Consider the following 17,334-nt stretch of genomic DNA (forward strand, 5'->3'; position numbering starts at 1 on the left):
TGACTCTGGTCACAGTTTCCCACACGTAAGGAATCATGAGCTAGGGCACCACTCTGATCCACGCCCCTTTCTTTGAAATACAAACTCCCCCCACTGCCCCAAGCTTTTCTCTCCGTCAAGAAGACAGCTGGTCACTCGCCACCCTCCTCGCTATCAAGCTACTCAGTTGCCCCCTTTCTTTCTGACTTAAGACCTTGCTGGTTGTTCAATCACAAAAGTTTCAAAATATAAATCAGACAAAGAAGACTGTGTCATAAAAACCCTTCTGACTGAAATAGGGGAAAATGAGGACAGAAATGAATGCATATAAAATCTCTGAACTTTCAGACAAAGCCATTCATGTATATTCCAAACTTTTTGTTATAAGCGACGGTGTTACAAAAGAATGCACTATCTTATTAATTCTTTCCTCTGTTGTCGATATTTTTAATAGGTAACGCCCTGGAGTAACATTCATTGATTGGCAGGGCCAGCCCCACTTTGTGCCCTGAGTCTCTAAACACAGCAGCTCTCCTGGAGTGGCCGGACGTGCTCTACGGCCGGGCAGCGCGGGCGAGGGCCACAAGGCAGGGACAGGCCCCGGGACAGTGGCTTGACCTGCCCCTGTGGTGAGTCTGACAATGTCCAGGGAGGCCGCAGCAAAATGCTGGGCACTTCCAGGGGAGGCTTGTGGTGGTTTTATGTGACACTGTACTTCGGGGCTTGATTCAATACTAATGACTTGTACCTTTTCTAACACAAGCTGATGTTTCACTGTGTTTTTCCTCGTCTCTATGGGCAACCACAAAGTTTAATATAGGTGTACCTTGTTATATTGTGCTTCACTTTAGAGATACTGCACTTTTTTTTTTTTTTAACAAATTAAAGGTTTGTGGCAACCCTGCATCAAGCACATTTGTTGGCACTGTTTTTCCCTCAGCATGTGCTTACTTTGTGTTTGTGTGTCATGTTTTCATAATTCTCACCACACTTCAAACTTTTTCATTATTACTGTATCTGTTGTGGTGATCTGTGATCAGTGACCTTAATGTTGCTATCGTGATCACTCCGCGAGACGGCGAGCCTGACTGATAAATGTGCGTGCTCTGCCTGCCCCGCCGACTGGCCGCTCCCGTCCCCCGTCCCTCTCCACGACACACAGCAATATTGTATCAGGCCAGTGAGCAACCCTACAAGGGCCTCTAAGTGTTCACATGAAAAGAAGAGGCAAACATCTCTCTCTTTAAACCAGAAGTTAAAAACGGTTAAGCTTAGTGAGAAAAGGATGTCAAAAGCTGAGATATGCCAAAAGCTAGGCCTCTTGCGCCAAACAGTTAGCCACATTGTGAATGCAAAGGAAAAGCTCTTGAAGGAAATTAAAAGTGCTTCTCCAGTGAGCACACGAATGATAAGAAAGCAAAACAGCCTTATTGCTGATACAGAGCAAGTTTTAGTGGTTGAGATACAAGATCAAACCAGCTACAGCATTCCCTTAAGCCAAAGCAAGGCCCTAACTCTCTTCAATTCCGTGGAAGCTGAGAGAGGTGAGGAAGCTGCAGAAGAAAAGTCTGAAGCCAGCAGAGTTGGTTCATGAGAATTAAGGAAAGAAGCTGCCTCCATAACATAAAAGTGCAAGGTGAAGCAGCAAGTGCTGATGTAGACACTGCAGCAGGGTATCCAGATGCTCTAGCTGAGATCACCGGTGAAGGCAGCTACACTACACAACAGATTTTCAACGTAGACGAAACAGCCTTCTTTGGAAGAAGATGCCATCTAGGACGTCCATAGCTAGAGAGAAGCCCATGCCTGGCTTTGAAGCTTCAAACGAGAGGCTGACTCTTTTCTTAGGAGCTAATGCAGCTGGTGACTTTAAGCTGAAGCCAATGCTCACTTCCATTCCAAAAATCCTAAGTCTTAAGAACTATGCTGAATCTCCTCTGCCTGTGACCTGTAAATGGAACAACGAAGCCTGGATGACGGCACATCTGTTTCCGATACGGGTTACTGAGTATTGGAAGCCCACTGTTGACACCTACTGCACAGAATAAAAGATTCTTTCAAACTGTGACTGCTCAGTGACAATGCACCTGGTCGTCCAAGAGCTCTGATGGGGATGTAAAATGGGATTAACGTTTCCCGCCAACACAACATCTATTCTGCAGCCCATGGATCAAGGAGTCATTCCAACTTCCAAGTCTTATTATTGAAGGAATGTATGTCATAAGGCTACAGCTCCATAGACAGTGACTCCTCTGATGGATCTGGGCAAAGTAAACTGAAAGCTTTCTGGACAGGATCAACCATTCCAGATGCCATGAAGAACGTCTGTGATTCACAGGAGGTCGTCAAAATAACAACATTCACAGGAGTGGACTCCAACCCTCATGGGGGATTCAAGACTGCAGTGGAGGCAGTGACTGCAGGCATTGTAGAAGGAGCAAGAGAATTAGAATTAGAAGTGATCTGAAGATGTGACTGAATTGCTGCAATCTCATGACAGAACGTGATGGATGAGGCGTCGCTTCTTGTGGATGAGCAAAAAAAAGTGGTTTCTTCAGATGGAATCTATTCCTGGAGAAGATGCTGTGAACATTGTTGAAATGACAACAAAGGATTCAGAATACTACATAAACTTAGTTGATAGAGCAGCAGCAGGCTTTGAGAGGACTGACTCTGACTGTGAAAGAAGTTCTGTGGGTGAGATGACATCAGACAGCATCACATGCTACAGAGAAATCTTTCGTGACAAGAAGAGTCAACTGATGTGACAAACTTCATTGCTGTCTTATTTTAAAAAACTGCTGCAGTCACCTCAACCTTCAGCCGCCACCACCCTGCTCAGCAGCCACCAGCACTGAGGCAAGGCCTCCACCAGCACGAAGACTGTGACTCACGAAGGCTCAGATGATGGTTAGCATGTTTTAGCAATGAAGTATTTTTGAATTAAGGTACGTACATTTTTTTAAAGACATAATGCTATTGCATGCTTAACAGACTACAGTATAGTGTAAGCATAACTTTTATATGCACAGGGAAACCAAGAAATCCGTGTAACTTGCTTTATTGTGATATTCCCTTTATTTCAGTTACCTGGAACTCACTGTGGTAGTTTGGAGCTGTTATGTGCCCCAGAAAAGGCCAAGTTCCTTTAATCCACTCCTGTGGGGGGGACTTTTTGATTAGGTTGTTTCAACTGAAGTGTGACCCAGTCAATCCAAGGTGTGTCTGAATCCCTTAGTGGAGTCCTTTATGAGAGGATGAAAGGCAGAAACACCGAGAGAAACAAACGCCCCAGAGATGCTAAGAGAGGACCCACAGATGCTCAGAGAGAAAGCCACTGAACCAGAAGCTGAAAGCAACAAAACCCGGGAGTAAGGACCAGCAGACGCCAGTCATGTGCCTTACAGTCTGACAGAGGAACCCTGGATGTCAGCAGCCTTTCTTCAGAGCAAGCATCCTCTTGTTGATGCCTTAATTTGGACATTTTCATGGCCTTAGAATTGTAACTTGTAGTGTAATAAATCCCCACTGTTAAAAGCCAGTCCATTTCCGGCATACTGCATTCTGGCAGCTTTAGCAAACTGAAACACCAACCCACAATATCTCTGCAATTTGCCTGTAAGAATGAAATTAATTTAATTAAATCCTCATGCATTTCAAGGCATCACAACTCATCTCTAATGTTGAAATGTGAGGAAAAGGGGGTCTCACAGATGCTGTACCTCTGCACTATTAGAAAGATTTTCTCTTCCGGAATTTAGGGAAACACACCACAAGTACAAACACCCTGAAAAACCCATTTCAGAGACACTTAAGTAATTATTCCACAGGTGTGCCTATAGGCAGGTAGACAGTATCCACAAAAAAACATACTAAAAAGTACCTAATGCAGACCTGTGTTGATAAGAGATGTAAGGAGCAACATTTCAGTCAGGTCTATTTATATGATCCTCTCTTCTTCAGAGTGGCAGAGGTTTATTTATTTGCTTTTTTTTGGAGGTACCTCTGGATTACCATGGTGAAAATTCAAACAAAATGCTTTGGCTTCACTTCACTTTAAGAGGTGAAATGTCACATAAAACAACTACTTATGAACAGTATGAACTCACAAATAATAATAAAACCAATTAATTTTTTAACACACAGGCTATAAGCCTATTGCCCCACAGGGGCTCCAGGGCACAAAAGAGATGGAGGCTTGCTCTGGAGAAAAGGCCCCTTTCCTCAAGTCCTCATGAACAACCTCTTCTCTCTTTACATTGCAAAGCAAGAGAAACAAAACTGTCACCGTCCTGCTCAACAAAAATCAGGCTTCAGCTCAAACTCCTCACAGAAGAAGCCCTAAAGGAGAAAACAGAATGCTGTTCTAACTTTTTTTTTGCTCCAGTTAAAGTCTCAAACTTCTTACCTGTAAGTGAAGTATTTTGGATTCGTTATTTCGAAGCATTTCCTTTTGCCTTTCAATTTCAATTTCAAAGCTACAAATCTGGTTGTGCAGACTCTGTATGCTCTTGTTTTTTTCTACACTTTCATTCTGCAGCAAGGAAACCTGAAAGAGAAATTCCTCGATTAATCTAACAAAAAGTACCTTTAGTGTCAGCCAACAGCAACGATGACAGAAATTAAAATTTTACACTATGGGCTTTCTATGCTTGCCGGAAGGAGTTCCAGAAAAAGAAGATCCCTTCACAGAGGCCACAGGAGCACCGGGAATTTTACAGGGAATCCCGTACACCACGTTTCCCACCATCTCTTCCGGCAATTAAGGAGAGGCAAATTACAGGAGCTAATTCTCTCAGAAATGGGGTAATTTTAAAAATTTTTGCTGAAAACTAATAAATCTTTTACCAGAGTAGCTTTCAAACTCTGACCAGGAAACAGAGTAAGAAACACATTCTTGTGTGTATATACCAGAAAAACAGCTTTCGCAAAATCATACTTGCTCTAATCTCTGATTCATTCTTTCATTAAAAAAAAAAATGCTGGTCACAGCCCACTGAGTTATTTGTGAGGCCACCCCTGCAGCTGACGAGCCCGACACAACAGGAGAGGGGCAACAGGGCATTACGGGGCACTGTCCCGTCCCCAGGGGCCAGCCCGCGCGAGCCCCACCGAGGCCTGCGTGCTCGCCGTGCGGCCCATGGCAGTCCGAGGACAGCCTGCTGAGTGCACTTTTCCAAGCCCACCTTTGTCCTGAATAATAACCTGTTTCCGAAACCCAGTTTGCACACAGTGTCACCCCCACCCCACCCTGGGCAAGAGTCTGAGGGCCACTCTTCCAAGGCTTCTCTCCTTGCACAATCTCCACAAAGGAATCCTGACACGTGCCTGAGGATGCCCACGTCTGCATGTCTGCGCCCAGGAGGGCGAAGCCCCGCACAGGACCCGGCTCAGTTTCGATGAGGGCTGCGCTGAGGATGGGCTCTCCTAAAGCCACCTGCACACGACAGCTGGCTACAGCCAACGGTCACTGCAAAACTGGCTGTGAGAAAGAGCCAGTCATTTAAAGACAGGCCCAGCCTAGCGAGAGAGGCCCTCTCCATACTTGACATACTTCACTAAGGCAAGAAGCATCGAGGATGCAATCACATTCTATTTAATTTCAAAACAAATATGTATTTACTAAAGAATACAAAACTTGCAATGTCCCATGGACACATATGACTTCACATTCCTAGGATTTTACCTAGCAAAAAATGACATTCCATCCTAAAATATACAGTGTCTCAAATGCCCACAAACTCCAACAAGCGATCAACTTAGACTAATCCAAAATGGGGGATATGTAGCCCTACAGCTTTGTTTTTCCTTCTAAATTTCAAGTCCACTCATTCCCAGCTGTCAAAGATGGAGAGCATTCCCAGACTCTTTATTCTCACACCTATAAAAGAGATACTTCTGGTGAAAATCTCAGTATCATCTCCAAAAACCCTGGCATTTTTTCTTCAACAAGTACTTGCACTTGAGATGCATCTCGCGTTAATTAACATACATCATGCCATATTAAACTCTTGTAATTTCTTTCAATTTGGGACTTCCCACACATTAACATTTTAATTTTTTTGTTTTAATCAAAGAACAAAAGTCCTGGGCTCCAGCTGACCCAGGCCCTTGCTCACTGGCCAGGTAGAAACCTCATGCACAGACAGGTCTACCTGGAAGGTGTGTTCCCAAGATGCGTGATGTGTGATGTGCACACAACACGGCACAGCAGGAGGAGATTTTACAAAACAGTTTTCCTTTCACTTGACCTTTATGTGATGAACAGTCTTCTGAGCCAACACATTCTGTTTCCTATTACAGATGAACAAAACGACCTAAGAAATTCCAAATGACTGCATAATGAGAAATAAGTTCCCACTGTAACAAAACACAAACACCTTCAGCCTTGGGCCAGTCTTTACTATGGACCCCGTGCAGGGGCGACACACACCTCCTCAGGAACACAAACGAGAAGGTGTAGAGCGCAGCGGCACCCACCTGAGGGCTGGGTGGGGACCACATGCTCACACACATGGTATAAAAAAGCCTTGTGTACTTGCTTGGCAATTACCACACACAGAAAACAGAAAAAACAAAAGCAAAACACCTCCATTCATAAGCTCAAAATCACACGAACAAAATTTACTTTTTGTCACTTTCTTGATGCTGTTTCTTTCATCCAAACACCTTACTAAGCATAGAAAATCTTTTCCTCTAAATAATTTGAAGTAATTACTAAAAACCAACAGAAAAGGAGCCTGGCGGCACACCTTCTTCTCCAGCGAGTTGCTCCACTCCTTCAGCAGGTTCACGTGCTGCACAGCAGAGCTGGCCTCGTGCGCCTTTATCTGCTGGTTCGTCCCCTGCGAGAACAACACGTGTTAGCCGGCGGCGCGTCATCAAGAAGCAAGACAAGACTGACGCTGGGTCAGAGCGGCTCTATGCATGGAGGGGCGGGTTCACGACAAGTTAACGTGGCGTCCCCAGGCCTCGGGAAGGTGCACTCAGGGGCTGCCCGGCCTGCTGAGTGCAGGGGAGCAGGCCCCCGAGAGGGTGCCACCCTCACACGGGAACCCTGAGTGCCCACTCCCGTCAACACTGCCAGGGCCTTCCGACCCGTCAACAGGTCACACTGGGAATACAGGAAACCACATTGAAAATCATGTCTTATTTGTTTCTTTATGAATCATTACTGTTTTTATTAAAAATATAAATGGGAAATGTTTAGATACCTGCAGTTACAATTAGTGTCTGCTACAGTAGTCTAATAAAAGTGTAAACAAACTAGGATTCAAAATAATTTACTAGAATAGGAATTTCGTACTTCAAACACAGGGTATCAGAAAACGTAGCGTTCCTCACCATTCTAAGACTACTTAGAAAGTTACATACAAACATAAACAATGTACAGAGTATATAAGATGCAGACCGTCTTAGAGTCTATAATAACCACGTGGAATAATCTGTCTATTTAAGGAAATGATTGGTGTGAAAACATAATTTATTTTGATATTGGAAGATTAAGAAGCCACAGAAAGCATTTTAATGATCTTCAAAACATATACTCTGTACCCAGAATATCCATATATATATGTTAATATAAGGACTGCCATATATAAACATATATATACACATACACAGAGGATGAGTGATTCTACAGAAGACGGAACAGCGAGCAGCGTGCTCTCTAAGATACAGAGAGGGAAGGCCAGTCACCCTCGAGCGCGTCAATGTTTCACTTTCTAAAATAATACCTGGGTGCCAATATCGCTGTACTGATTTCATAATAATGTGCTGGTGGTATATAAAGTACTTTAATTGTAATATATACTGCTCTTTGAGCATTTTAACGTTTAAGATATATGTTTAAATGAAAACTCAGTTCAAATTCACTAGCAATCTCAGATGTGCTTAAAAAAAACAACTTTTTTTGCTTTTACCAGAAGCGGGCTTCTCATGCCACCGGGCGGCAGCCAAGAGGGAACCGTGGGGACGGCACTATGGGCCCATCCTCTGGTTTGAGTCGAGTCAGCACAGGCAGGTGGATGAGCCGCCCTTAAAGCACACGCACGTGTGCAACCCTCATGGCTGTGCACTCACGCTGCTGAAATCTGATATTCATGTCTGTTTCGTTGTTTACTTTATAACAGCCCAAATTTCCACAACACTCTCTCTAGAAAACCCCAAAATGTCATACCTATTTGCTCAGTCTATTAGCTGGTTTTAGATGCAGAAGTTCTCTTAACATAAGAAAGCTGACTTCTCCCTTGGCCAAGGTGTCTACCTGAGGTCTCAAAACATCACAGGAACTGGAAGCAAGCACCTACGCCTGCTGCATGCGGCCTTCGTCATCCATGCAACAGGGTGCTTCAGTTTCAAGACAGAGACTAAGAGTCCAGACCCTGCATGCTAAAATGTTAAAATAATAACTTTCTCTCATTGCAGAATGTCAGCAACTGGGAAGGACAAATGTTGGAGATACTGACCTGAAAAACGCAGCCATAACGCTTAAAACTACAGGTGCTGGGGGCATTGACACACTCTGACAAGTGTGCACTCAACTGCAACGGGAAAGAGACGTGAGTTGTGGCACAAACGTTTGCATGAAAATGTTCAAACATATTCAGGGCACAGATAGCATCTGGGTTGCACTATTAAGGATGGACATTAGCAGCTACAGGTGTGTTTATATTATCTGCCTCCTAGAGTCATGTGTATACACATATGTACACCAATATACAGAAATACGTTTACTGTAACATTTCTTAAACTTGCAGTTTCTTTAGAACTAATTGTTCAAAACGTGACATGCCATCTGCAGTGCCAGAATTAAACAAAGGAGAAAAAAAAAACGTAAACTGAAATGCACATTTAAGGACTATAAACAAAAATTGTATGAAACACAAAAAATATAAAGCATTCAGGATGCAGCTGGGTCACACGCTAATATACAGGAGACAAAAATGAAAGCTCTTAAGAGCGAGCTTACACCAGGTACATTACTCTGCAAATCCTTGGTAACTGGAGATGGACGCAGTTTTCCTCCTTCTGAAAACACTTCTTTCCCCTCTCTATGGCCACAAATTCACTTAGATTTTAAAAGGCCTCTAAGATCCTCCTAACAGCATGAGTCTTAACACTGTCACCTCTAATTGACAGAAGACAATTAGGAGGAATTGGGAGAGGAAAACTCATCTTTCAAGCAAAACCCCTCATTCAGCTTAAATGTTGAACCATCAAATAAAAACTACTTGTGATGCCCCCTCAGGAGAAAAGGGAATTGAAATGACAATACTTTAAAGACATGGTGTCATGCATTACGCTAGCACAATTTAAGAACAGTCTCCTCCTTTACTGGAGAAATTCTCATTAGGAAACTCTAGGGCTAGAGCTTAGCGGCAGAGAACAATTAGGCCCTAAGTCAGGAGGAGCCAAGCACGGCCCGCAGGGAGTTGCTGGGGACAGGCTCCTGAGGCGGGCACTCGGCTCCACTCGTGGTGGCTGTGCCCACGACACCTCCTCGGCCCACCAGGACCAACAGGCCCCTCCAGGGCAGGACAGGGGGAAAGCGGCAGCTACTCCCCGTCTCTGGTGCTAAGGGGAGGGCACCAATGTCACGAACGTGGCCTTGGCCGTCACCCGTCTGACTGCCGCCACGGACAGCGCATGGGACGCCTGGCTGAGGACCTGGCAGCTTGGTGCGAGCTGCGCCTCTGAACCCAGCCAGGGAGCCTCGGACCGGGAGTGGGGGAGCACCAAGGCCCCTGAGGTACCGAGCCCACAGCGGCAGGGCTGGCAGGGACATTTAAGTCACGCATTTAAAATTCAGAACGTGAATTTGAAGATATATTCCCTCAGTGCCATCTGGAGAATCAAGATTTCTAATGCGAAAACCAGGGACATACTGAGAGTTTGACAAATGTTATTTTCAGTGCTCTACTTCAAATTCAGGGCCATGCTTCTTCCTAAATTGGCTTTATCAGAGCCCTTCAGACTTTCAGGAGCTCTGAACAGAGGCGAGAATAATCTCTAGCCCAACAGATCTGCAGGTCATTAACACAATGACAGCACCTTTCCCAGAAACCCCGGATAAATGCAGGTCTAAAGACTCTTTTAAAACATAAAAATAACTTAGAGGACAAATGCAGGCAGCCCTCGCCCCTGATTCAGCTCACCCTGAGAGAGGTGAAACTTAGGAAAAGTGTCTAAACCCTGGAAACTGTTTCAGCAGTGCGGACTCGACTGCCAACTCTAGCGGAAGCCTCCCCGGCGCGGGGGCTAAGGAGCCCGCGGACCCTGCCTCCAGCCCCCGGGAGCCACGTTCAGGCAGCGAGCCCGCGTTACCAGGGGTCCTGCCCGCCCCAGACACTGGCCCTTCGCCAGCACACTCGCTCGGCGGGGACACGGGCGCCTCCCGGCTTCTGACCTTCCCTCTGACACCCAGGGGTGCCACGTCTCGCCCGCCGGCAGGGGCCGAGCACCCAGAACCAAGCGGCCACCACGCGTCCCCGGCCCCTGGGAGCCTCAGACAGCTCCAGGTCGGGATCGGATGCAGAAACAATGAGAATTCCTGGAATTTTTCCTTCTGGATATTTGCTGACAAATAAAGCGGATGCATACTCCACCACCTCGAGGAGAGAGCAGGAGGCTCTCCGCCCCATCCAGCCCTGCACCCCTGCACAGCGAGTCCTCACAACTGCTTCTGGGGTATCGCTAACAAATTTATTTTCTTGAGATAATCTTATAATAACTCCATGTTTATAGACTTACATAGCCTTTTTTTTCTAAAAAGCTGTTGGCTTTGCTTGCAATGTAGATAAAGTATTCCCATTTCTTTATTCCTGCCAATATTTTTGCCCTGAATTTATTATTTTTTAATTTCCAATTGCTTTCTTCTGAAATTTCTGAGTTTCAAAAAGCAGTATGAGATTTCCTATCAGTTTATACTTGGTTTTCTGTTACTCCTACTGTTGTAATGACCAAGGAAACTCTGGATTTCGGCTTCTGGGGGAAACGTGACCCTAGCGGCACCCACACGCTGCGCGGCCCGGCCCTGCCCTTACCTCACGCCGCAGGAGCGTCTGGATGCTGCACTTGTGCGGGCAGGACACCACCACGCAGGGACACTCAGTGTCCTCGTGTTTCTGGAGAGAAGAAGGGGAAGGGCCGTGAGGGTCTGAGCACATTGCCGGCCTCCTTCGGCGCCCACCAACGTCCTCACTGGGGACCAGCGGACGCCACTTTGCTCACCTTCAACAATCCTGCAAAAAATGAGCCGTGCCCGACAGCGTGATGAGTGGCTACAGCTCAGCACGGCCCAAGCAAAAGCCACACGCCAGCCCAGGAAGGGCTGCCGGGCTCTCAGGGGGCTGCGCGTGGGCAGCACAGTCCCTGGGTGTGGCGCACACCGTGCCCGACGTGGCTCACACGAGCTCAGACGGCTGGTGGGCAGCAGAGGGGAGGCCTGGGCACGAGTCCGGCCCCTGCTGGCTGGGGACAAGGAGACTGTTCCACATCCCAGTACCTACTGGTGTCATCTCCCGGGCGTTTAAACCGTGGCCCTGACATCACGTCCGGGCGACTCTCCGTGCATGGAAAGGCAGCTCTTCTCTGACCGGCATGGCCAGGCCACGGGGTCCCGGCTAAGGAAGGCACCTGAAGGCAAGGCCACGGGCTCTGAGGCACCTCTCACTAGCGAGGCGCGGCTTGGCCTGGAGGGGCCTGCCTGAGGTTCCTGCAGACGAAACACTAACCCCCAGGGACACTGACACCAGGACTGGAAGGTGCCGCAGTCTGACACGCCACCGCGAAGTACAAAGGCCATGTTACCTCGCGGCCCCGGGTGCCCCCAGCTCTCCTGATCCCTGGTTCGGACTCTCCTTCAGCCCCAGAGGGGTGCCCTGCCACCAGGCCATCCCATTCCATGTCCACTCCTGCCCCAAATCCCCCCTACTCTCCAGTCTCCACTCAGACGCCATCCTTCAGAAACGCACTGAAATTCCTCCATGACTTCTAACCCTTCTCCTGACCCGCAAGCCTGGCCCCTTAGCATCTCCTGCCTCACCCCATCTTCCCTCAGACTGAGGCTGCTGTGGAGCATCTCGTCGTCTCAGAAACCCGACTAAACACTTCAGATCCAGGACTGGACATCCTTCCTCGTGACCCCACGCATGGGTTAGGCATTGCGACCAGAGACGCAAAGCCCTGTCCCCGGATATTCGCCATTTAAAGAAGTCCTGGCTCGGGGGCGCCCCAAAGCTGCAGACCCTGGGCATGGGGCTGCGTGGAGAGCCTGTGCCTGGTGTCGTGGTGCCATTTGGGTGGGAGCCAGGCAGCAGACACACCCAGCCAGGGCCCTCCGCGGAGCATGCAGCGGAGATGCCGAGGACCCTGTGGCTGCAGACCCACCCTGCGCAGTCCCAGAGGAAAGTGACCTAACAACACATGTCCTTGGAGAGGAGTGGGAGTCTGACTTCCAGAAGACGTGCCTGCCGTGGCCCTGGGGCCTGCCTCACTGCCCCGAGCGGGACGGCGGGCCCCAAATCCTGCTGTAACGGTGGCAGCCCCGCCACCAAGGACAGTCCAGGTACCGGAGGCATCTGTCCGTCCTTCCCTTGCTCAGTCAGCATTAGCAGCTCCTGCCTCGGCCTACTCTGGCCCCTCTCTGAAGATCCTGTGGCTGTCCACACCACAGGTTTCTACTTAGCTCACCTCTCCACCTGGAAGGCTGTTCTCCCACCTTCCCTGAATCACTCTTCCTTGACCCGAGGCCCATCCCTGAGCTCCCAGACCCAGCTCCCTGCAGCTCAAGACTTCCCTGCCTGTCTCTGCCACAGAATTTACCCACTGCCGGCAACCATCTGTCCAGTGTCCATCCTCTGGGACCAGGGTACCTCTTCAGAGAGGTTATCATCGCCTGGCATTTCAGAATATACTTGTTTGCTAACGATCTCGTCCCACCAGGAGGAAATCTTCACCACTGACTCCCAGTACAGTGTCTGCCCACAGGAGGCGCTCAGCAAGCATTTGTGAGTAGTTACACCACTGCAGCTGTTTTTAAAGTTTGGCCTCCACCCCCAGCCTCCCTCCCTTTTCCTTTAATTTACATATAAGTGATCTGATTCTAACACACGCACAATGCAGAACTGTGCCAAGATATTCTAGGTTATGAATAAATTTTAAACTCTCATCTCTATCTCCAAGAGAGACAGCTGTACTTCAAAAACGTGGGACAAATTATCCTGCTGTAAGTGATGGTTCTGTCACTAGCTGCAAAAAAAATATTTAAGTAATGCATCAGAATTTTGAGGCCATTCCCTGGGACAAGTTAAAAAAATCCAGACTTTTTGAATCATTGTTCTTCCCTTTTTTGACACCCCAAATAATGACATCTCATCAAGGCAATGGAAAAAGTTAATTATATAAATCAAAATAAGCAAAACGAGTAAAGCTGGACTCTGAGACGGAGACAGATGAAAACTGCTCTGTGTGCCCATCTTTCCTGCCTGTCCCTGCACCGCAGGCCTTTGGGGTAGGGGCCCGAGCCGGCGTGTGGGGACACGGCACCTGCAGCGTGACCATGGGGACCTGGCTCTCGCAGTGGCTGCATGTGGCCTCGCGGTATTTGCAGGCCTGCTCCACGTGGGCGCGCAGGTCTCGCCGCAACACTTTTTCCTTGCAGTCAGCACGAATGCACGGCAGCTCTTCAAATGGGCAATCATTTTTTAAGTGCACCTGTGAGACAAACAATCCAAAGTTCTTACTAAGCAAAAAAATTCAATCTGAGTCTCTATGCAATTAAATCCTTCGGACGGGTCTAATCTGCCTTTCTACTAGTTTTTCATAGTGAAGAGTGACAAACTGATCAACAGACACCGAGTTTCCTGTTCTACCTGTTGATTACCTGAACTGAACTGCTTTTCAAGAACTGAGTCAATTCTTCCTCCTGTACAGAGAAACAGCCCTGTTAGGGGCTTTGTTTTATTCCAATACAGAAATCTTGGCAGGATAAAATATGATGCCAGTGAAAAAACACAAGAAATGTGAAATTTCATGGTAAAAAGAGAGAATCCAAAGTACTATAAAGTATTTTTTCTTTTAAATGAAAATCCAGTTCAGATTTCTTTCTATTCTAAACAGGGTGTGGAGGGTATTTAATTGCCAGTCAACAATTCTGTTAGTGATGTCATAAAAATAACATTTTATATCCAAGTAACTCTGACTAGTTGCCTATTTGGTTGTTTTGAAGGACTGGAGTAAACACAGCCTCGAGGCCCCCTTCACCCTACATGGTCAGCTGACGAACATGGTGAGGGCTTGTGTTCATCACATGAAACTTATGATGCTACTTCAGTGCTTACCAGCAGGTGCCCCAGTGTCAGCTGCTCCACACAACCTCTGCCTTCATTCCTACAATATATCTGAAGAGCCAGGATTTCTCTCTTGCAGCAATTATCCTTAAACACCTGAAATTGAAAAGAGTTCTTTTAGAGGATTAATATTTCTTCATCTCCACAGGCTGCTACTTTTGGTCAAGGCAAAACCACTTCAAAAAAATCTTAAGAGCAACTCTTAAGTGGACTTTAGACAACATTAATGACCATCTTAATTTCTACAAGTAGAATGAAGGAGCAGCCCCCACTAAGATACAATTTTTAAAAATATAACCGTAGCCACCATCTTTGATTAGATAAACCAAAAGAACACTAGCTATACTGAATAATTAAAGGTGGTTTTGGAGCACTGAGACATTCTGGCTGAACTCCGACGTGACACCAGCGCCAGGGCACGGCAGGAGCCAGTCCGCACTCAGCCCCCATGGACGCGTGGGAGCAGGGGCACGGTGGGCGCGTGGCCCGTGAGAGGATGGGGGCAGAGCCGCCACCACGCCACATGCTTCAGAGCTGTCTGCTGAAGAGACACAGAGACTGCTTGAAGGGATGATATCTTACAGATGGCTTGTAAAATATTTATTTTAATTCACTCTACTTAAGATTATGTTGCTTATAACTCATTTTTCACCAAAAAGGATGCAGTAACCCACTACTAAAAAAATCCCTTTTCATAACAAATTGAAAGAGAAAGTAAATTCTGAAGTTACCAGGGGCCGGCGTTGGGGGTTGGGAATGGGGAGTAAATGGCTAATGGGGACAGTTTCTGTTTGGGGAGATGAAAAGTTTTGGTAATGGATGGTGGTAATGGAAGCACAACTTCGTAAATGTAATTAACGCCACTGAATGGTACACTTAAAAAAATGGTTACGGTGGGAAATAGTATGTAACACACAAGTTACCATAATAAAAATAAACTTTTGAAAAAAAGCCCGTTTAAATACATATTGCAAAGACTGAGGTTAATCTAATAATAAAAATGTTTCTCTTTGAAAATGAAAATCTTTCCGCCCTTCTTTATTTTTATTTTTCCCTTAGAAAACATAATTTGCCACTTGTACCAGGAGATACTCTTTCAAATAACACAGCCCACAGCACCTCAGGCCCAGGCATTTCCGAGAAACTTCCACCTGTGAACACTTTATGACAGTGGGGAGGACGTGGAGACCTCAATATTCCTTTCTCAACCCCACAGGCAAAGAAACAGAACCAACAGCTGCCAGAGCTAAAGATAAACTAATCTGGAGTCAAATTGGATCCTTCCTAAACACACCTTTTTTACAGGGCGTGATTTAAGGTACCACAGTCAATGGCACAGATATTTTTAACCAGCAAGAAAAGCACTTCCTTTCCGTGCTGTTATGTTCTCTAAGTCACCTGACCTTAACCTTGTGGATGAAAAACAAATGTCAAATAAAAAACCCCAGCATGTACGCGTCCAGCACTCTGGAGCTGGAAAGCCTCGCTCCTGGACCCTGGCTGCAGACGAGGGTGTGGAGGCCCACGAGGGCCCTAGGCCACGTGGTGACCTGGGGGATGGAGCCCCGTCCCTGGGGTTCCCACACGCCACGCTCTTCCCAGGAGAATCCACTGCTTCAGTCAATCACATTTATGAGTCTTCAACAAAACTAGCAAGTTTTCTTCAGCTATCAATGCCACTGAAGAACAGGAGTTACAATTCTGAACAACAAAATACAGAGACACTAAACAAAATCGCCACCATCTTTCGTTCCGAGCTTCTCTCCGCGTCAGGCTCGCGGATGTCCTGAGGTGGTGCAGGGCTGAGGGCCTGGCCCCGGCAGCCTCCAGGCCAGGCCAGTCTGAAAAGTGCTCTGGCAGAAAAAACCCCAAGAGCAAGAATTCTTTGTAAAATTTAATGACCTACATTAAAAATAAACTGTTGGGTTCATTAATCAGAATATCAGAACCACACTTATTTTTATTGATATTTCAAGTACTTTAAGAATGAGCCATTTCAAACTAAGTGGGTGCCTGGTAAGATTTAGCCGAGCTGCCGGGCAAGGGGCACAGGGCCCAGGGGAGAGGTGGACAGATGGGCCGGGAAGGCTGCTCCCCCCGAGTCTCCAATGACACCCCTGAGCGGGGAGTGGGTGTCTGTGGGAGCTGAAACGTCACCTGTGTCCAACAACTTCAAGATGATGCATGGGAGAAGGGGAGAGCAACTTCCGGTGAAGGCCTCGGAGGAGCACGTCTCTGATGGTGAGCAGACGGGGGCGGGCCCCAAGGTGCTGGCAGCACCCTGCCCTGCAGACTGCACCTGCTGCGGGCTAGGTGTGGAGCTGGGTGCTTCCCCCATTGCCTCCTTCTCGCCTCCCACTGCCTTCCTCTGTCCCGAGAGGAAGCAGGCTCAGAGGGGAGGGATTCGAGTGGAATGGAGTCCCGAGGGACTGCAGGTGCTGGCTGCCGTTCCCCCGCTGCCCATGACCATCAGGTGCGGGGCTCCGAGTTCTGGGACATGGCGACCAACTGCCAGCCTAAGATGTTTAACAAAACAACTTCCTAGAGACCTGAGCATACCTTGTCTTTGATGATGCTCTCTTGACACGCTGTACATTTTGGACTCGAGGAGCTGAGGGAGACACAATGGACAAGTTAGAGCAGGAGCCATTTCACGTGTGAGCTCTCGAGACACAGGACCGCAGCTTCAGCGTCTGCTGCGTGGCTGTGCGAGAAGGGGAAAGTGCCAACCGGAGCTCTGTGGCCCACAGGGAATGTGGTTTAAACATGAAGCACGTGAGAAAGGGCTGAATAAAAACACAGTAACTTGTCAAAAGTTTCTTTTTTCAAAAAAAACTGTGAAACATGTCATAGTTTATTCATATACAAGAAAAAATATTTTTTCATCAAAACAAAACAACCCGACCACCTGGACGCCGACTGGTAGATACATCGCTATTGTGGAGGGCCCTGGCCCTGCAGACGCTTTAGCACAACCCACCCGGGAAACAGCTCTTGGGTGGGT

General features: G+C 47.2%; 1 protein-coding gene across 4 annotated transcripts in view; it reads right to left on the reverse strand.

The window, feature by feature from the left end:
• The window catches only part of TRAF3 (TNF receptor associated factor 3), a 117,596-nt gene that overhangs the window by 5,455 nt on the left and 94,807 nt on the right, over positions 1-17,334 (reverse strand). For 3 of the 4 annotated variants that reach the window (XM_037831796.1, XM_037831795.1, XM_037831797.1), the window contains 7 exons: positions 16,890-16,941; positions 14,322-14,426; positions 13,528-13,695; positions 11,025-11,105; positions 8,448-8,522; positions 6,732-6,824; positions 4,388-4,528 (listed from right to left, as the gene is read on the reverse strand). In XM_037831796.1, the coding sequence (XP_037687724.1) occupies positions 4,388-4,528; positions 6,732-6,824; positions 8,448-8,522; positions 11,025-11,105; positions 13,528-13,695; positions 14,322-14,426; positions 16,890-16,941 (715 nt within the window). The remainder of the gene's footprint in view (positions 1-4,387; positions 4,529-6,731; positions 6,825-8,447; positions 8,523-11,024; positions 11,106-13,527; positions 13,696-14,321; positions 14,427-16,889; positions 16,942-17,334) is intronic. The other variant, XM_037831799.1, reaches the window with a different exon arrangement.

This window comes from Choloepus didactylus, chromosome 4 (genome assembly GCF_015220235.1).
Source record: "Choloepus didactylus isolate mChoDid1 chromosome 4, mChoDid1.pri, whole genome shotgun sequence".
In the NCBI taxonomy this organism is placed as follows: domain Eukaryota; kingdom Metazoa; phylum Chordata; class Mammalia; order Pilosa; family Megalonychidae; genus Choloepus; species Choloepus didactylus.